General features: G+C 50.6%; 1 protein-coding gene and 1 long non-coding RNA gene across 24 annotated transcripts in view; both read right to left on the bottom strand.

Moving 5' to 3' along the window:
• Positions 1-5,091: 5,091 nt before the first annotated feature.
• ASPRV1 (aspartic peptidase retroviral like 1) lies at positions 5,092-6,671 on the bottom strand. Its single transcript, XM_005575666.4, has one exon. It carries the CDS (start codon positions 6,440-6,442, stop codon positions 5,663-5,665), a length of 780 nt encoding a protein of 259 aa, XP_005575723.3. The 5' UTR covers positions 6,443-6,671; the 3' UTR covers positions 5,092-5,662.
• A 4,755-nt stretch (positions 6,672-11,426) lies between these two features.
• Positions 11,427-20,168, bottom strand: part of LOC141408332 (uncharacterized) — a 138,627-nt gene continuing 129,885 nt past the window's right edge. For all 23 annotated transcript variants that reach the window (XR_012422253.1, XR_012422287.1, XR_012422271.1 and 20 more), the window contains one exon: positions 11,427-11,968. This is a non-coding gene — a long non-coding RNA (uncharacterized lncRNA). The remainder of the gene's footprint in view (positions 11,969-20,168) is intronic.

Below are 20,168 nucleotides of genomic sequence, written 5' to 3'. Positions count from 1 at the left end.
TCACCACTCCTGTTCAACATAGTGTTGGAAGTTCTGGCTAGGGCAATCAGGCAAGAGAAAGAAATCAAGGGTATTCACTTAGGAAAAGAAGAAGTCAAATTGTCCCCGTTTGCAGATGACATGATTGTATATTTAGAAAACCCCATTGTCTCAGCCCAAAATCTCCTTAAGCTGATAAGCAACTTCAGCAAAGTCTCAGGATACAAAATCAATGTGTGAAAATCACAAGCATTCTTATACACCAGTAACAAACAAAGAGCCAAATCATGAATGAACTCCCATTCACAATAGCTTCAAAGAGAATAAAATACCTAGGAATCCAACTTACAAGGGATGTAAAGGACCTCTTCAAGGAGAACTACAAACCACTGCTCAGTGAAATAAAAGAGGACACAAACAAATGGAAAAACATACCATGTTCATGGATAGGAAGAATCAATATTGTGAAAATGGCCATACTGCTCAAGGTAATTTATAGATTCAATGCCATCCCCATTAAGCTACCAATGACTTTCTTCACAGAATTGGAAAAAACTGCTTTAAAGTTCATATGGAACCAAAAAAGACCCCGCATTGCCAAGACAATCCTAAGCCAAAAGAACAAAGCTGGAGGCATCACACTACCTGACTTCAAACTATACTACAAGGCTACAGTAACCAAAACAGCATGGTACTGGTACCAAAACAGAGATATAGACCAATGGAACAGAACAGAGCCCTCAGAAATAATACCACACATCTACAGCCATCTGATCCTTGACAAACCTGACAAAAACAAGAAATAGGGAAAGGATTCCCTATTTAATAAATGGTGCTGGGAAAATTGGCTAGCCATAAGTGGAAAGCTAAAACTGGATCCTTTCCTTACTCCTTATTCGAAAATTAATTCAAGATGGATTAGAGACTTAAATGTTAGACCTAAAACCATAAAAACCCTAGAAGAAAACCTAGGCAATACCATTCAGGACATAGGCATGGGCAAGGATTTCATGTCTAAAACACCAAAAGCAATGGCAACAAAAGCCAAAATTGACAAATGGGATCTAATTAAACTAAAGAGCTTCTGCACAGCAAAAGAAACTACCATCAGAGTGAACAGGCAACCTACAGAATGGCAGAAAATGTTTGCAATCTGCTCATCTGACAAAGGGCTAATATCCAGAACCTATAAAGAACTCAATCAAATTTACAAGAAAAAAACAAACAACCCCATCAAAAAGTGGGCAAAGGATATGAACAGACACTTCTCAAAGGAAGACATTCATATAGCCAACAGACACATGAAAAAATGCTCATCACCACTTGCCATCAGAGAAATGCAAATCAAAACCACAATGAGATACCATCTCACACCAGTTAGAATGGCAATCATTAAAAAATCAGGAAACAACAGGTGCTGGAGAGGATGTGGAGAAATAGGAACACTTTTACACTGTTGGTGGGACTGTAAACTACTTCAACCATTGTGGAAAACAGTGTGGCGATTCCTCAAGGATCTAGAAATAGAAATACCATTTGACCCAGTCATCCCATTACTGGGTATATACCCAAAGGATTATAAGTCATGCTGCTATAAAGACACATGCACACGTATGTTTACTGCAGGACTATTCACAATAGCAAAGACTTGGAATCAACCCAAATGTCCATCAATGACAGACTGGATTAAGAAAATGTGGCACATATATACCATGGAATACTATGCAGCCATAAAAAAAGATGAATTCATGTCCTTTGTAGGGACATGGATGCAGCTGGAAACCATCATTCTCAGCAAACTATCGCAAGAACAGAAAACCAAATACTGCATGTTCTCTCTCATAGGTGGGAATTGAACAATGAGATCACTTGGACACAGAAAGGGGAGCATCACACACCGGGTCCTATTGTGGGGAGGGGGGAGGGGGGAGGGATGGCATTAGGAGATATACCTATGTAAATGATGAGTTAATGGGTGCAGCACACCAACATGGCACATGTATACATATGTAACAAACCTGCACATTGTGCACATGTGCCCTGGAACTTAAAGTATAATAATAAAAAAAAGAGAATGCCCTTGTTGTTGTTTTCCCCTAAGAAATATACATTGAAGTATTTAGAGATAAAAGAGCATCATATTTGCAATTTTCAAAGGTTCCTATACATATAGATACAGAGAAAAAGAATGAGAATGAGAGAGATGATGAAGTTAATTGGTAAAATATCAATATTTGGGGAAACTGGGTGAAACATATGGAAATTCTTTGTACTGCTCTTGCAACTTTCCTGTTAGTCTGAAATTAAGACTTGAAGGTTTGCTGGATAAAGCATAAAGAATTATCTAGTGTGGTCTGGGGAACTGGCATGCATTCAGTTTGTGGTGGTCATTATTAGAGAAGAAGGCAGCTTGTAGGAGCCCCTTAACTAAAGGTTTTAGAATGTTCTAGGCCAGGGCTTTTCAAACTCTTATATCCCCTAGAATTACTCGGGGATCTTGTTCACTGCAGATTCTGGCGCAGGTCTGGGTGGGATGGAGAGTCTGTATTCTCAATGGGCTCCCAGGTGATGCTGAGGTCGCCTTCCTGCTGGTTCATGGATCACCCTTTGGGTGGCACAGGGGTAGAAGCCACTGGAATTTTGACCACCGGTTCCCAAGCCTGCTGTACTTTGGGACCATTGGAGGAATTGATGTTCATTGGTCTTCTCTGGTGATTATTATGTGCTCCCAAGGCTAAACCTTCACATCGATCCTGCATCCTCCTTTCCATCATCGCAAATGCAGACCCTAAGTCTAAGGGCTGCCATGGTGTCCAAGCGGAGCCTTTGCTGCTGCTTTACTCTTTCCTATACCCAGAAGCCAGATGAATCTTCCTGCTCCCGCATGGTTCACTGTGGGAGGCAGGTGTGAACTCCTCACCCAGGCAGCAAGCCCTCTGTAGTGTGGCCACTACCCACTTTTTCTGGCTTCTCTCCCGGGCTTCTCTGTTGTTTGATACCTGGCTTCCCAGAGAGCAGCTGCTCACAGTCCTGCAGCCGGGTTCCACATTGACGCATCGGCAGCTGTGATCACTCTCACACCCATGCAGCAGCGGTCTCAGGCTCACTCAGGTCTCCCAGTAAGAAGCACCACATGGTCCCTTCCTCCATGGGGGCCGTGCTTCGGATGTCACAAACCCCGCCCCTCACTGTGCCCTCTCAGGGGGCCCACATTTCTCTAGGAGAGAAAACTGGCTGAGAGCTGGGACCTGGGGGCTCAGACAGGCTCTCCTCACTCAGAGCAGGGGAAGAAGGTGTCTGCTGCTGGGACACAGCATCCCATTCGCAACCACCCAGGACAGGGCTCCGCTCCCTGTGGTGTGTGGGGAAGGGCAGGGAGGCTGGGGTATTGCTCTGGAATTCTGGCCTGGCCACCAATTCCTTAGTCCCCTCCCCAGCTCCCCACCCACCTGCTTACAGACCCTTTACCCTCCCTCCTTCCATCCTTCTACCCAGAACGTGGCTGGGATCCAAAGGACCTGGAGGAAAATAGGTCACAGGGAGGTGCCACCTGGATTGTTCCCTCAGGAGAGGGCTCGGCCCATGAGAGAGCAGCATGTGTTAGGCCACAGAGACCAGGGCTGAAAATCACATTTGAGAAGGGGGATGCAGGACCTGGGAGGCATCCGGAGGCTACCCCTTCTCCAGTTCCCCCATCACCTTATCCAGCTCTCACCCCCTCTTCTCCAGTTCCCCCATCACCTTCTCCAGTTCCCCCATCACCTTCTCCAGTTCTTTCCCCCTCTTCTCCAGTTCTCCCCCCCTTCTCCAGTTCTCCCCCCTTCTCCAGTTCCCCCATCACCTTCTCCAGTTCTCCCACCCTCTTCTCCAGTTCTCCCACATACTTGTCTAGGCATCACTTTTCTGGAAAGAGATTTCCTCCTGATCCCACACCTGTCCTTCCCTCCACATGCCCTGGGGCTGATGGAGCTAATTTCAGTTAAGATGCTTGGCTGCCCAAGGAAGGGGCCTGGGTAAACCCCGGGGATTAGGGGCTGAGTCATGCCTCAGTTCCCAGGAGGATCACAGCTGGAATCGGAGGGAAGAAGGGGCCAGGGAGGGGCAGCTGATCCTGGCTCAGATCAGCTTCAAAAAGTCCAGAGGCTTCACTCCTGCCTTCTGTCCTCCCTCAGGAGCTGTCCAGGTGGGAACTTCAAGAGGCTCATTCCACCCTGGAGGACGGAAAATGGTCCTTCACGCCTCCATCAAGAGGTCCGGGATCCCTGCATGCTCGTGTCTCTGACCTTGCGCCAATCTTCCTGGGCCCAAAGTTTGGAGGGTGCAGGTCATCTCCCCTGAGAACGGGCTCGCCCCATGTGCTTGGTGGGGAGGCCTGAGATTTGGAACAAATTGGCTCCTCTGTGGAGACTTCTGTCCACTCAGCTTCTCCCTTGGGGTTTCAGATTCCCAGCCCTGCTGCATTCCAGAAAAATACAGAAATTTGGAAGCAAATACGAGGTGGATCCCTAAAAGAGATGCACACCCCATTTCCAGATCTGGGAACGTCCTCCTCTCCATCAGGTCGCTCTAGTTTCAGGCTCTGTTGCAAGTTCCTCCAGGAAGAGGCTGACCTCCCACCGCCAGGACCCTGCATTGCCGCTGCCTCCCCCGTCCTCCAGCACACCCTTGGGCTGTCCCACGCAGGTTAACACTTGTCTCCTGGCCCTGCTTTCTGCCTCCAAGTTCTCTCTCCTGGACAGCTGTAAGAACCTATTTGCCCAGCAGACACTTTCCTGTTTGTTTATCATAATCATAATTTCCCAATCCCCAATCAAGACATCTCACATAAGACTTTAGGGTCGCTTTTGGGTATAGGGGCAATGTGTATGGTAAAATACTACAGATTGAAATAAGTAGAGGAATTATGATGATTCAAAATAACGCGAGTAATTCTGGAGGGAATAAGTCAAAATATTTTATGCTGAGACTGTCTTAGAAAATCCAAGACATGTTGTCACTGTGTATATGTTCTTATACCTCCAGCTAGGCACTCATTAGACACGTGAATCTCCCTTGTCTTTGATGTTGACTCCCTCTCACATTCCTCTCACCCTCAATCAACACATTACATGGTTTTTCCATGAATCAATCTTTATTGGTGTTTGCAGCAATTGAATTATTGGCACAAGGCACAATGGGCTTCAAAGCAAATGATAGACAGAAAATACCATTGTACAGGTGGAAAGGCTCTTCAGGCAGTGTCTCAGAGAAACTGTGACCCTCACAAAGACCCTGCAGCTAGGACCCAGCCCAGCTGAGACAGGCTCTGAGAACCTGAGAGTGACCAAGCCATACCTCAGGGGATCTGAAGGGGTCCCACAGTTCTTTCAAAGACAAGCATTTCTAGCTTCCTTGGGAGCTCTTCCAGCCTTCGAGTCTTTGTCATCAATAGCAGCTTGATGACCATGAGGACCCTGTCCCTCTAAGACAGCCTGATCTCCCTCACCTGTGCCTGTTCAGTGGAAGCCTCCCCAGCCAGGGGCAAATTAAGGCCCCTGCAGAGGGAGGAAGAGAGGAGGGAAGAGCAAGAGTTGATACGCGGATTGGCCAAGCCCAGTGATCCCCCTGAGGATATGCGCCCCCCGCCCACCACAGTAGTGGGCCTTCCCACCAATATTTAGGAGGTTAGAGAAAAGGGGGCTTCTCAGTGGGAGAACTCCTGCCGCCCTTCTTCTGAGGAGGGGTCCTCCTCTATGAGCTCCAGGTCAAACTCATCTTCCAGGGACCCTCCCACAGGCAGAAGGCGGAACTTCTTCCCTTTCAGGGTGCATGTGCGGTGCTCAAAGTCCAGGACAGCGTTGTGGTCCTGGAGCACATCAGTGCCGATGATGGCTTCCTCGGCACTTGCATTGGCCACTAGGAACTGTGCCTTCAGCTTCAGCTTGCCTAGGGACACTGCTGTATCCCAGACACCCAGGATCTTCATTTCAGCACCATTGGCCACCTTTACCACGTTCTCAAAGGGCTGCAGAGTGTCCAGATCGCCATCGGTGACCTCCTCCCACAAGTTTGGGTGGACCACAGAGACCTGGGCCCCAGAGTCCACCAGGAACCTCACGGGCACTTTACCAATCTTCCCCTTGAGATAGTAGCCCTTACCCATGCTGTTGGCAAAGACGATCTCTTTGGGCAGGTGGCTGGGGGCAGCTCCAGGGACCCCAAAGGCCTTCAGGAGGGTCTCTTTCACAGTCCCGTAGTCTCCCTGGTCCTGGGGACTGAGCCCATTGTAGATATCCAGGGCCTCTCCTCTGAGGGACTCTTTCAGGAACCTTAGCTTGGTGATATGGTCCCAATGGTTGAGGTCGTTGATGACTTCAAAGCGGTGCAGCCAGAGGTTTGGGACGACATTGGCCCCATCAAAAGGCTCCGGGACAAAGGCATGCTGCCGGCGGCCTTCCTCACTCCTGGCGCTGCTCCCGGCCATCCTGCTGCTCTCCCCTGGAACTTCAGCAGCAACCCACGCCAAGAAGAGAAACCCACAGAGCAGTGGCGGCGCAATCACGCTGGAAAACGGGGCCTCTGGAAGCAGAGCGGGGATGACTTGCCCAGCCTTGGGCAAGCAGGAGGGAGCAGGTGCCGTTGGCAGACTGACTGCTGGGGCAGAGGCAGGGAGTGCTGTGGCCTGCTCACTCTGCAGAGCCTTTTTGATTCCTAGGCTGGCCCCCGGGCTCCCCATTTTTCTTTGTTCTGGAAGCTCCGCCCCTCCTCGCTCCACCCTCCTGCCAGCATCCGGCCCGACTAGCAGGATGGGTGCCTCACCCTCCGCATCCATCCTTGGACCAACACCAGCCAGCCCACATCCCAAGAAAGGCTGGCCTCTGTTGAAGGGGGCTACCCTGTACCCTCCCCAGCCTGTGTTCCAGAATAACAGATGAGCACATGGAGGATGTGATGACATTCAGGTATTTGTCATCAGCCAGAGAAGGAAGACGGAGGCAGGGACCGGATGCCCATCAGCTCTGAGACCGGGGAAGCCCCTGTTGGCCTCCCCCACAAGTGACTACTTTGAGTGGTCAAAGGAAAAGAGTTTACATGTACAGAGCTCCTACCACGTGCCAGGCACTGGGAAGTGTCTCACACACATTCTAAAGCAGGTATGGGATCCTATGGGATTTCCTACAGAGGGAGGTAGAGGAGGATCCCAGAATCAAGAACGCACAGAAATGGTCTTTTTTGAGTGAGGGGATGCGCACACACACACACACGTGCACAATCATCTTACATGGACTCAATTGCTGCAGTAATTTTCCTTCATTGATCACCCCTGATTCAGAGGCAGAGGTGGCCGAGCAATTCTGGGTAGGCTCATACTGGACTCCATGAGCGTTGTCTCCACTCTATTTACCCCTCTCCATTTCCAAGAACTGTTCCAAGGGTCCCTGCCCCAGGCCCTGCAGCCCTTCCTTTCCCACTTCCCAACATGGTCATTTGTGGAAAGATCATGGGGAAATTTAGTCCCTTTTCATTTTGAGAGGGAAACCTTCCACCATGTTGGCGATGCCAGTGGTGAGGACCTGGAGGGCTCTGGCTGTGTGCCCCTCCACTGCAGGGGTAAAGGGTAGCACCGGAGGACCTCCAGGCGTCTACAGGGGCGATCTGTGAGTCCAAGGGCTGGAGGCCTGACTTGGGGCTGTGCAGGGGCTGTGGAAGGGATCCACTTTTATGTCCGCATTCAAATGTTGCTCCACGGAGCCTTCTGCCTGTCCCTAGCAAGGGCACCCACTCCTGGTTGAGCGTGTTTTACAGTGTGCTCTGGTGGTTCGTTCACAAGTCTGCCTCTCGCTATGAACCAGAGTCTGGGGCTCGCAAACTTGGCATCTGTGATTGTCTCCAGCCCCCAGAACAACTTCCTCTGGGACCCAGGGGCTCTTTGCTGGGCTCCAGGCCTAGCTGTGTGCTGTCACCAAACAGGAATGATTAAGGATCGGAGAGGAGGAAGACTCGACGGCACACCTGTGGCTCTGGGGCTGTTTTTCCTGGCCAAGAGCCTGTCCCTCTCCAGCTCCCTATGCCATGCATCACTCAGTGCCTGGCAGAATCCCAGCAGTACCCTGCCTCTGGACAGTCCTGCCTCGGGATAGCCCAGGTCCCCAACCGCACTGCAAGACTGTGCTGTCCCCAGCCCCTTCCACCTGATTCAGTGAGCCAGCGGAGAGGCAGCTGGGTCAACACCTCTCATCACAGCTGCCTGGCTAAGGTGGGGCCATTGTGGCATTCCAGGAGCCCAGAGGAGGGGGAAATGGAGTCACTGAGAAGGTGTTGAGAGCAGGTGGTTCTTTGAGAAGATTGCATAATGAAAACCCTGCATCCAGAGAAATGGCCCAGCCACACGCAAGGCCAGGAAGCCCCTTCTGCAGATGGGCTTTTGCAGATAGCTTCCCAGCTGCTGGGATGAGTGCTGTTCTGTGACTCAAAGAGCTGACCCAGTGGTTTCCCGATTCCCTGGTATCCATTCCCTCCGCACATCTGGTCCCCTGGAAGTGGAAATGAGTGAGGAGGTTAGCATGCGACCAAGGGAGGAGCGAGGCAGGGTGGCCTGTCAGCTGACAAGCTGGGACTGCTAAATGCCCTGAACCAGCTTTTCAAACCATAGTGGTAGACATTGAATTCCAGTCTCCCCGCTGCGCTCAGACTAGAAATTGGTGGTTCCTTGGGACCTCATTTGAGTGGGTTTGGTGTTCACTTTGGCAAAGTCGTTTCACACACATCATTCCGTGAGCAGCGTGACAACCTGGGAAGCAGAGCAGCTCCGCCCAGGACCCTGGAGCACAGGAGCTTCCATGGCCCCAGGTCTCAGGCTTTCCAGCGGCCAGAGAAGGGCATTTTGCAAGGACAGGGAGGTGGAGTGCTGGGCTGGGAGAGGTACAGCATAAGCGCTGGGGGCAGGGGTCTTGGTGGGCAGTGGAGAAAGAGCTGCTTGTTAAATATTCAGGAATTTGGTGGGTCAATTGTTAAACCAATTGGTGCTTGAAATCAGACTTGGTGGAAGTAGTTACACCACCAAAATTGGCAAATACTAAATGAAGACTTTTTCCCCCTCTGGAATCCAGTTCCATCACACCCCTGCATGGAAGCCTTGGTCACACTGACTCTCTAGGGCAGGCAAAGCACTGTGGCTGGTGATGAACAAGTTTATGGTAACCTCCACCCCTGCTTAGCTGCTTGGGCCCCCTCACCAAGGAGCCCAAGCCCACCTTGGCCCCATCCTTCCCCACAGTCTTTAGACTTCTGTGCCGCTGTGGCTTGAGGCAGATGACCCTTCAGGTTGTCTGTCCACACAGCTCCCTCTGGGACCTCCACAACAGAAGCACGCAGGGGCCTCGTGGTTACCGTGAGAGCTGGAAGGGGTCGGCATCAGCCTCTGGCTGAGTCTGGGAGTCTGTCTCTGGCTAGGATCAGGGACATGGGTAAAGGTTAGTTCTCAAGTTCCCTTATGCCTTGGGAGGTACCCATCCTTAGAATAGCCTGGAAGCACACAGACACCTTGGAATGGCTATGCCAGAGGTGCCCCATGAGCTAAGCCAGTCAGGGCAGCCAGGTGCCACTACCTCCTCCCAGAACCTAGGAAATCATGGTTAATTATTGACAAGTATAGGTATTGGGGCGGGACACCCTCATTATCACCCATTAGCGATTCCTGGGTGTACCCTGAAGCAGGCACACCGTACTTAACCCTGGAGGAGCAAAGCAGGACAATAAACAGGAAGGAGTGGGGCTTGCCACCCTCCACGCCCCCTCACTGAGATTTCTGGGCTGTGAGCTCCACCAACCCAATTCTTTCTCAGTTCCCTGGTTGCCTTTTGCCGTTTCTTTTCTGTTGTTTTTTTAAAATTGTTTCACTTCTGATATTCACTTGGATCTTTTGCCTGCTTTAGTCTCCCTCAGGACAGTTGGGCAAATCAGGACAAGCCCAAGACTGGGCCCGTCGGGCCTCCTGAGACCTGAAGCCCTTGGTGGGCAGTGAGTTCACCCTAAACGCTTTATTTTATTTTTATTTATTTATTTATTTTTTGAGACGGAGTCTCACTCTGTTGCCCAGGCTGGAGTACAATGGTGTGATCTTGGCTCACTTCAACCTCTGCCTCCTGGGCTCAAGCGATTCTCCTTCAGCCTCCCGAGTAGCTGGGATTACACCAGGCTAATTTTTCGTGTTTTTAGTAGAGACAGGTTTCACCATGTTAGCCAGGATCGATCTCCTGACCTCATGATCCGCCTGCCTCGGCCTCCCAAAGTGCTGGGATTACAGGCATGAACCACCACGCCCGGCCCACCCCAAACACTTTAGACCAAGGGTCCAATCTTTTGGCTTCCCTGGGCGACACCAGAAGGATTCTCTTGGGCACACATAAAATACACTAACACTAACGATAGCTGGTGAGCTAAAAAAACAAACAAACAAACAAACAAAGTCACAATTTTTTTTTATTTTTGAGTAGAGACAGGGTTTCATGTGTTAGCCAGGATGGTCTCAATCTCCTGACCTCGTGATCCGCCCGCCTCAGCCTCCCAAAGTGCTGGGATTACAGGTGTGAGCCACCGTGCCCAGCCAAAACTCATGTTTTAAGAAAGTTTACAAATTCGTGTTGGGCTGCGTTCAAAGCAGGCTAGACATGCTTGCTTTAGATTGTTCCTGTGGCCCGATGACTTCCCAGAACACAGTGGCAGCTTGCAGAGGAGCCTAAAGCCTTCCAAGTCCTGAGGGTGGAGGGCAGGGCCCACCACGCAGGGTGGAGTGGGGAGCAGACCCTGCCTTCTAGGGAGATCGGTTTTTGAGCCAAGAGCCCAGGGCAAGAGACACCTTACAGACTGGGGTGCCCCTAGTGAGGCCCAGGCTGGAAGAGGAGGGTCGGGAAAGGGTAAGACCAGCACAGCCCTAAGCCGTTCTGCCAGCCCACCTTGGCCACTTCCCCACATTGCCAAGGTCAAGGCCACCCTGGGAAGCCGGTGGGAAGAGAGCAAAGGGGGACCCAGGGGCCTTCGGGGTGGCATGGGGAGGTTGGAGGGAGACAAGGAGGTGCACTCCTCCATGGGCGTGAGACCCACCCTGCACTCAGAAAGGCCCCAGTTTGGTGTGATGCTCTGCTGTTGCTGTCCTGAAATTCCTGGTAATTTTGAATGAGGGTCCATGTTTGTCTTTCACACTGGGACCCTGCAAATTAAGTAGCTGGCTCTGTCCCCACCCAGTCCAGTGGTGGGGTCTTCTCTTCATTCACATGCACGTACACGCAGACACACACGCTCCCTACTACACACCACGTACACGTCCGTCCACAAAAACACACTCCTCCACACTACACACACACCCCCTGCACCTGTGAAACACGCACGGCACCCACAATCACGCTACAGTTCTCGGTGCAAAACAGCTGAGCAATTGTGTAACTTGCACATATAATTCAGATCCCATCTTTCATTTCATGTATTTATTTGCACCCACATTTACATCGAGTATTAAAATCCTATTTATTTGAGGCACCTGCTGTTTGTTAGCCTCTGGACACACTTGCTGCTTCAGAAGACCAGGCAGGTCCCCATGGCCACAGCTTACAAGCTAATGAAAGCAGGATCTAGATGTTTAACAGCCAAGTGTTGAAGAGTTTAAGACCCATGGATATATGCAGGCTGACCCACTTACTGCACCCTGTCACAACCACGCTGCTTTGAAAGGAGCCAGTCTCTAAGTGGGTCAGCCTGCCTCCTGCTCCCTGCCACCTGGTGAGGGCAGGGACTGAGGCCTCCATCCCCCGACCCCCCAACCCCCCACCTCTGGCCATGGCCGCCAAGACGAAGGCCCTCCCATTTGCCTGCCCCTCTCCTGCACAACTGGGCCCCCCGGCCCAGGGTTGGCGTATGTGTGGGGTTGGTGGCACAGCTCCTCCGAGCACCGTCCCTAACCGCATTCTGCTTCCAGCGTTCCGCATCAGTAGGCTTATGGCACCAGATCCTCAAACTGAAAAGAGACATGAAGAGGTGAATTTTGGACAAAAATCTGGTCAGGAACTCAGATCAAAGCTGGGTGGGCTTTGACCAAAGCAAGGTACATTCAGAAATCCAAGGCACCTGCAGTTTCCTTATCCCCAAACCTAAAGCCCCAGATCACACATGCCTTCTCCGACCATGCGGGCACCACGCAGCATCCACAGTCAGTCATGGCCAAGGGCACACGGGCAGGACAGCCTGACCTTGACTGGACCTCCATCTTCGTCCCTGCCAAACCTCCTCAACATGAGTGTTCCTGCCACATGCCTCACCCAGGAGGCCAGTGTCGCTGCTGAAGGACAGAGCTCTCCTGCCTGCAGAGCCCTTCCCCAGCTTGCCACTGTTCCAGAACCTCTCCTTCCCGTTTGGGTCTCCCTCCTACCCTGCTTTGCCCCTAGTTCAGAACCCCTCTAACCGAAGTGGCCCAGCACAGCTCACCAGCCAAATCCATTTTGCTGTCAGGAGGCAGCAAAATGCTTAATGCGAGTCTCAGCCGTGGGGGGTCCTGGAGGTGTTTGGGGAGCAGTGGTCCTGGCCCCAATGCCATTGCAAGCCTCCAGGCCTGGGGTCAAGGGCAGGACCAACCAAGAGTTGGTGAGAGCAAGTTGCTGACTAACTCCTAGAAGTCCACTTTGCCAAAACTGGTTCTCTCCTGTTTTTATCTTTCAATCAAATACGAAGATTACTAAGATGTCCTGAAGGCCTTCTCAGCCGCCTCCTCCGGGCCCAGCCCTCTGAATTGGGTTCCTGCCTTTTTCCCCAATTGCTGGTGCCCCCACCCTAGACCAAGCCTTCATCCCTTCCTGCCCCATCCCTGCCACGGAGGCCCAGGGCCCTGCCCGGCAAGAGGGGCTGGCTTTAAGGAAAGACCCTATGCAGATTCCCTTCCTCCCATCCCCTCTTCAGGGTCCCCTCCACTTAACTGAAGTTGGGAGTGGGACTTATAACACAGGTCCAGACAGCTTTGGGGACATTAAGCCACTTTTGACAAACACCCCTGCAATTAGTGAAATATTCAGGCAATTAAAACATACAGATTGGGTAATCTCCAACTACAAGTGGGCTTCTAATGACACCAGGAAACTTGGCTTAGAGCTGAACACATGGAGGGCTTCTGTCCAACTTAAATACCTCAAAGGCAGCTTCGAAATAATCTGGAAATAGTTTGAATTGTCTCTAATGATAACTAGTATTGTGAGCGATTAAAACCTATCAAATATCCTCAGCACAGGAAGTTGAGTCTTTTCAATCAACTGCCAACCTAGCTTTGCTGCTAACATACAGAAGATGGGGGGCGGCGGCAGAGAGGGGGTACCTTCCCTCTGGCATGTCAAAGTGATCCAGAAGATGTGGGAGAGACAGGAGAGGGAGAAAGGGAAAACAGCAGAGCCCTTACATGTACAGAGATCTCCAGGTGGCTGGGCGCACCATCCACACACATGTATTGAGCACTACTGTGTGCCAGACACCATGCTCATGGCTGTAAATTAGTGTCAGGTGCTCAGAGAGTCCGTGGCATAGACAGGAATGGACAATGCCAAATAGGTGGGTTGATTCAATTCCATACATACTTACTGAGGCCAACGCTGCCTCACTTTGAGAGATGAATCAGACCTGTGCCCTACCCTCCCAGAGTTCACAGACGAGTGCGAGAGACAGACTCAAACCCAGCTACTCAGGGATGAGCGCAGGAGGTGCGGGGCACACTGGAGGCTTCCGGGCAAGATGGTAGCCCAAGGAGCCTCAGGCAACTCCCCCAACCAGACATCAGCCAGTATCACCAGAGAAAAACAAACATGAAAGGAATATTACAGGGGAAACCTGCAGTAGCCCTGAAACCAGGGAACGAGGGCATCCACAGACCAAAATCTTGGATTAACTTTTGTTGCTAAAGGCAAACCATCTGAGGGGGGATGTGGGTAGTGAAGGCCCTGAGAGTAAGTCAGTGCACGTGGACACACAGGATAGGACGTCTTGCGGGGATTGGGATAGTCTCCGGGTAAAATGGAAACTGTGTCTGTGAACACAGAAAAAAGACTGGGAAGAAAGACACCAAAACAATGACAGTGGTTATTTTGGGGTAGTAGAATCATGAATGATCTTAACTCTCTTCTACAGATATTCTGTAAATATATCCTCTAATAAGAAAAAGTTATTTCAAATTAAGAAAACTTGTTCTTGCCATTTTCTGTAAGCTTAAAATTACTTCCAAATAGGCCAGGCACGGTGGTTCACGCCTGTAATCCCAGCACTTTGGGAGGCTGAGGTGGGTGGATCACCTGAGGTCGGGAGTTCGAGACCAGCCTGGCCAACATGGTGAAAACCTGTCTCTACTAAAAATTACAAAAATTAGTCAGGTGTAGTGGCAGGTGCCTATAGTCTTGGCTACTTGGGAGATTGAGGCAGGAGAATCGTTTGAACCCAGAAGGCAAAGGTTGCAGTGAGCCAAGATAGAGCCACTGCACTCCAGCCTGGGTGACAGAGTGAGACTCCATCTCAAAAAAATAAAAAATAAAAATAATTTCCAAATAAAGTTTTTTAATAGGGAATAAATAGGAAACTTCTGTACTTTTCACTCAGTTTTGCTGTGAAATCTAAAACTGCTCTAAAAATAAAGTCTATTAAAATTTTAAGTTTTTAAAAAGGTGCTTTCAAAACTGGTACATTGAACAGGCATGGTGGCTCACACTTGTAATCCCAGCACTTTGGGAAGCCAAAGTGGGCAGATCGCTTGAGGCCAGGAGTTCAAGGCCAACATGACAAAACCCTGTCTCCACTAAAAATACAAAAATTAGCAGAGGCTGGTGGCGTGCACCTGTAGTCCCAGCTACTTGGGAAGTTGAAGTAGGAGAATCACTTGAACCCAGGAGGTGGAGGTTGTGATGAGCTGAGATCGCACCACTGCACTCCAGCCTGGGTGACACAGTGAGACCCTGTCTTGGAAAACAAACAAACAAACAAACACAAAAAACTGCTCCATAAAATAAGATTGGCGATATTAATCATTATTAAAGCTGGGAAATAGATCTAAGAGGGATTATTTGAGTTTCTCACTACTTTTGGGTGTGTGTGAAATTTTTCCATAGTAAAAAGTAAATAATAAGCAAGCAAAGGCTCTGTGCCAAGACCCTCCCCAGCCTAGTCTGCTCAGCTCTTGGCCCACTCCTGGGCAGTCTGCATGGGCCTGAGTCTTGGGCACTGGAACCCCTAGTCACTGGGGACAGGCAGTCCCAACTCTGGCTCAGTGTCCCTGGTCCCCTATAGCACAGGCCTCTCCCAGGGCAGCCACTCCAGCCTTGCACCCTCCCACCTCGTGTCCCACTCTCCCACCTTGTGTCCTGTACTCTCTTTTCCTGAATCTCCAAATTCTCACTCTCCATGGGTTCCCTGCCTTTATCCAAATCAGCACGCAAGAGACTTTCACATCTTTTTTTTTTTTTTTTTTTTTTTTTGAGACAGAGTCTCGCTTTGTCGCCCAGGCTGGAGTGCAGTGGCCGGATCTCAGCTCACTGCAAGTTCCGCCTCCCGGGTTTACGCCATTCTCCTGCCTCAGCCTCCCGAGTAGCTGGGACTACAGGCGCCCGCCACCTCGCCCGGCTAGTTTTTTGTATTTTTTAGTAGAGACGGGGTTTCACCGTGTTAGCCAGGATGGTCTCGATCTCCTGACCTCGTGATCCGCCCGTCTCGGCCTCCCAAAGTGCTGGGATTACAGGCTTGAGCCACCGCGCCCGGCCGACTTTCACATCTTAAAAAAGAAAACCCTCACATGATCCTGAATCTCCTTGGTCAATGACCACTTGTCGCCTTCCTTCCCAGACAGTTTCTAGAAGGGTCGGTCCACACTCACAGGGCCAAGGTGCCCGGATGCCCTACTGTGGGGCAGGTGGAGGCTGAGGCCTAGCCTGCACTCCTCTTGCCAAGCCTATGTGCCAGAACAAGGGGCTGGATCTGCCTGGAGGAAGGGGTGCCCCTTTCTAATTTGCACATGGTGCGGCGTGGTCCGGGGCAGCCTGCTTACACTCTGCCTCATGGCGTTACCTCCATTCACACACAAAGCCCCACCGCCCTCTGCCGTCAGCCTTGCCAGGGACATCGGCGGTTCCCCGAGGCTGCAGTCTGGCCCTCTCAGCCTCAAGGACTCTGGCCTTCTGAAGCCCTTGCACTGCTGCTTTCCTCCTAGGTCTTCTCTGCCCCTTTGGTTTCTGTGGCCCAAGTTTCTGGGTCTTCTACCACTACGACCCCTCCCCTCTGTCCTTTGTGGGTTCCTCTCCCTGTGAGTATCTGTGGATACTCACAGATGTGGCTCCCTGAGGCTCTGCCTACAGTCCATTCCCCCTCATTCCATACACTCTCCAGGCCAGGGACGCCCCCTCTGCACCGCTTACCCATTCTCTCCCTGCTGCCCCAGCTGCCCACCTGACATGTCTGCCTGCAAGTCCACTTTCAACAGTGAACGTTCTCTCTTCTCACCAGACACCCTCTGCCTCCTGTGTTTTTTGTTTGTTTTGTCACCTAGGCTGAAGTGCCGTGGCTCCCTGAAGCCTTGACCTCCCGGGCTGAAGCAATCTTCCCACCTCAGCTCCAGTTCCACCTTAGAGGGGATCACAGGTACGCACCACCACATCTGCCTAATTTTCTTAATTTTTTTTTTTTGGTAGAGACAGGGTCTCCCTATGTTGCCCAGGCTGGTCTTGAACCCCTGGGCTCAAGCAATCCTCCCGCCTTGGCCTCCCAAAGTGCCAGGATTACAGGCATGAGCCACCACACCCGGCCTGCTGTGTTCTTTATCTGGCAATGGCACTGCTATCTAGCCAGCCCTCAGAGTCATAGACACAGGGGCCTTCCTCACCTCTGCCCCTTTCTCATGGCCCCACCTGGACTGGTGGGTCGCCAGTGCCCTCAGCTCCTCCTCCTGAGTCTCTCTCCCACCTCCATGCCTCCTCACACCCTGGCCTCAGGACACCCTGCTGAGGTCCGCAGTCATCCTACAGGTCTCCTTGCCTCTGCCTCCTCTCCATTAATCCACCCTCCTCAGGTCACAAGTCATCTTCCAAAGATGTAAGTCTGCTCATGCCATTCTTCTGTTCAAAATTCTCCCATGGCTCTTCATCCCAAAATAAAATCTTGACATCCAGCAAGACTCATGAAGTCCGCCTCCCTGCTTCATGCTCTACCTACACAAAATGGCGTGTAGTTCCCCAAACAGGACAGGCTTTCTTGTACCTTGTCACAAGCCACTCAGCCAGATGAGCCCTCTCCACACCCCTGTTCTCCTGGCAAATGCTGAGAAGTCAACTAAGACACTACCACCTCCAGAAAGTCTCCCTTGATTTCCCTGGCAAACTCAGGGTCTCCCTCCTCTAAGGTGCTATCACAAGGGACTGCCAGGCCCAGCTTCTCTCTGAGTTGCAGCACTGGTACAGTCTAAGCATGAAAATCCTGGTGTTTCTGGGCCTTTGGTCTCATCCATAACCTGCACATCCTCCAGCTCAGCCTGTCCTCACCCCTTTCCCATGAAGCACTGCCGGATCTTCCTCAGCGACTGCTTCTGCCTCGATGGCTCTGAATGTCAGGCCTGGCAGTGCTGTCTTTATCTGCAGATGAGCCGCATTCAAAGTTGCCCTTTTCTGGCCAGGCACCGTGGCTCACGCCTGCAATCCCAACACTTTGGAAGGCCGGGGCAGCAGATCACCTGAGGTCAGGAGGTCGAGACCAGCCTGGCCAACATGGGGAAACCCCATTTCTACTAAAAATACAAAAATCAGCTGGGTGTGGTGATGGCTACTCGGGAGTAATCCCGGCTACTTGGGAGACTGAGGCAGGAGAATTGCTTGAACTTGGGAAGTGGAGGTTGCAGTGAGCTCAGATCATGCCACTGGACTCCAGCTTGGGTGACAGAGTGAGACGCTGTCTCAAAAAAAAAAGTTTTGTACTGTGCTCATAGTAAGAAAGACATTTTTCATCATAATCCAGTACACATATGCATGAAAATATATGTAGCTAAAACAAAATGTATTTACTATGTGTAATATATTCTGGTATTTTCTATTTGGAGCCACTTCTTTTTTAACTCTGGTAATGATACTGAAAACTAATCTCCCAACCCACTAATTGATCCCCACCTACTATTTGGAAAACTGCTGTAGCCAGTAGGGATCACTAAAGGCTCCCAGCAGGGGATCAACGTGATTAGAATAGCATGTTAGGACCCTGCCTCTCAAATGTTCTAAGGTTCAGGATCTGTTTTGCAAATTTCCAATCTGTCACGTACCTTACTATTTAAAAACACAATAAGAATGAATTCTCTGAAGGTAAAATAACAAAGATATTTAAAAATGCAAGCCTAGATTCTTTATAATTAGATTCAACAGACAGTGTGGGGTGCTAAGAGCATCAGGTGCAGGAACATTTGGGGAGGCCGGAGATGTGAGGCGGGTTTGCAAGGCTTTGTGAGGAAGACCACAAGCCCTTGATATGCAGCCACGTCTGCCCTGCCAGTCTCCGTCCTGGAGCATTTGAACTTGCATCGTCTGGGGGAGCTTTGCTGAGAAGAAAGGTGCCTCTGTGCAGTCTTTTGCCTTGTCAAGAGGGCCAGGCTGCCTAAATTCAACTCCTGACTCAGCCACTAACTGGCTACAAGCTGTGGATAAATGACTTAATTCTTCCAAGCCTTGGTTTCCTCCTAGGATTGTCCTGGAAGATTAATCAAGCAATCCGTACCATGGGGCTTAGCCTAGTGCTGCACCTGGTTACACTCGACCCTCTTGCTCTCGTGGCTGTAATTCGGTTGCTGTCCTCTGGGTTTTGGGGTTTTCTTTCTTTACTTTTTTTTTTTTTTTTTTTTTTGAGATGGAATCTTGCACTGTCAGCCAGGCCGGAGTGCAGTGATGCGATCTCAACTCACTGCAACCTCTGCCTCCCGGGTTCAAGAGATTCTCCTGCCTCAGCCTCCCCAGTCACTGAGATTACAGGCGCCCACCGCCACACCCAGCTAATTTTTTGTATTTTCAGTAGAGATGGGGTTTCACTATGTTGGTCAGGCTGGTCTCCAACTCCTGACCTTGTGATCCTCCTGCCTCAGCCTCCCAAAGTTCTGGGATTACAGGTGTGAGCCACCGTGCCCGGTCCCCCCACCTTTTTTTTTTTTTTTTTTTTGATGGAGTCTTGCTCTGTCGCCCAGGCTGGAGTGCAGTGGTGTGATCTCGTCTCATTGCAACCTCTGTCTCCCGGGTTCAAGTGATTCTCCTGCCTCAGCCTCCCAAGTAGCTGGGATTACAGGCTCCCGCCACCATGCCTTGCTACTTTTTAAAAATTTTAGTAGAGATGGGGTTTCACCATGTTGGCCAGGCTGATCTCGAACTCCTGACCTCAGGTGATCTGCCTGCCTGAGCCTCCTAAAGTGCTGGAATTACAGGCGTGAGCCACCCGCCAGGCCTGCCGTCCTCTTGGTTTTCACGTCTTCTGCAGTCTCTCCTTAGTCTTCTTCGTCCTCCCTGGTCCTTTTTCTTGGCCCCACACTGACTACTCAGGCCAAACTTTCACCCTTCCTCACTTCTCCACCTCCTGCTTGCAGAAGATGGCTTGCGTCCTACTTGGCAGAGAAATGGCGATCTCCCACTCCACCCTACCCCAGGTTTTCTTCACTCCTACATCCCTTTTCAGGGACTCTGTGCCTAGCCAGGCTAATCCTTCCACCTGAGGCCCCTCCAACCTCCTCAGCAGCCTCTTTCCATCAGTGATTCCCATCCTCTTCTGGGAATCTTTCCAAAGAGTCAAATCTCTGGTCACTCCTCATCAGCCTAAGGCAACCTGCCCAGTGGTATGCTGGTAGATGTTTAATTAACAATGAGCTCTCTGGGGAAAATGCATGCATATATACACATACATATATTTATGATAAATTTTATTGACATAAAGGATGGCTAATAATTTACAAATAATAAAAAATATATACTATCCTTTATTGTAAATTGCACATAGCCATTTGGGTCTTACAGAACGCTTTCACTGATTTTTGCCAACCTGCTGAATCCATAGCCAGCCTACAGTTGTAACTGACAAATGAACGTAGTTCCAACATGAATGTTAACTGATATTTTTTTTTGTACCAACTAGCAAGAAAAAAGTGAAACCAGAAAGACAGATGTTGGAACTTCACTTGTTTTTTTTTA

Source organism: Macaca fascicularis, chromosome 13 (genome assembly GCF_037993035.2).
Source record: "Macaca fascicularis isolate 582-1 chromosome 13, T2T-MFA8v1.1".
Lineage (NCBI taxonomy): Eukaryota > Metazoa > Chordata > Mammalia > Primates > Cercopithecidae > Macaca > Macaca fascicularis.
The sequence above is the reverse complement of the archived record's forward strand: the minus strand, read 5'-3'. Positions and strand labels throughout refer to the sequence as shown.

What these genes read in the sequence shown, in the direction of transcription:
- ASPRV1 (XM_005575666.4), bottom strand. Translation starts at nt 6,442, where the DNA reads ATGGCCGGGAGCAGCGCCAGGAGTGAGGAAGGCCGCCGGCAGCATGCC.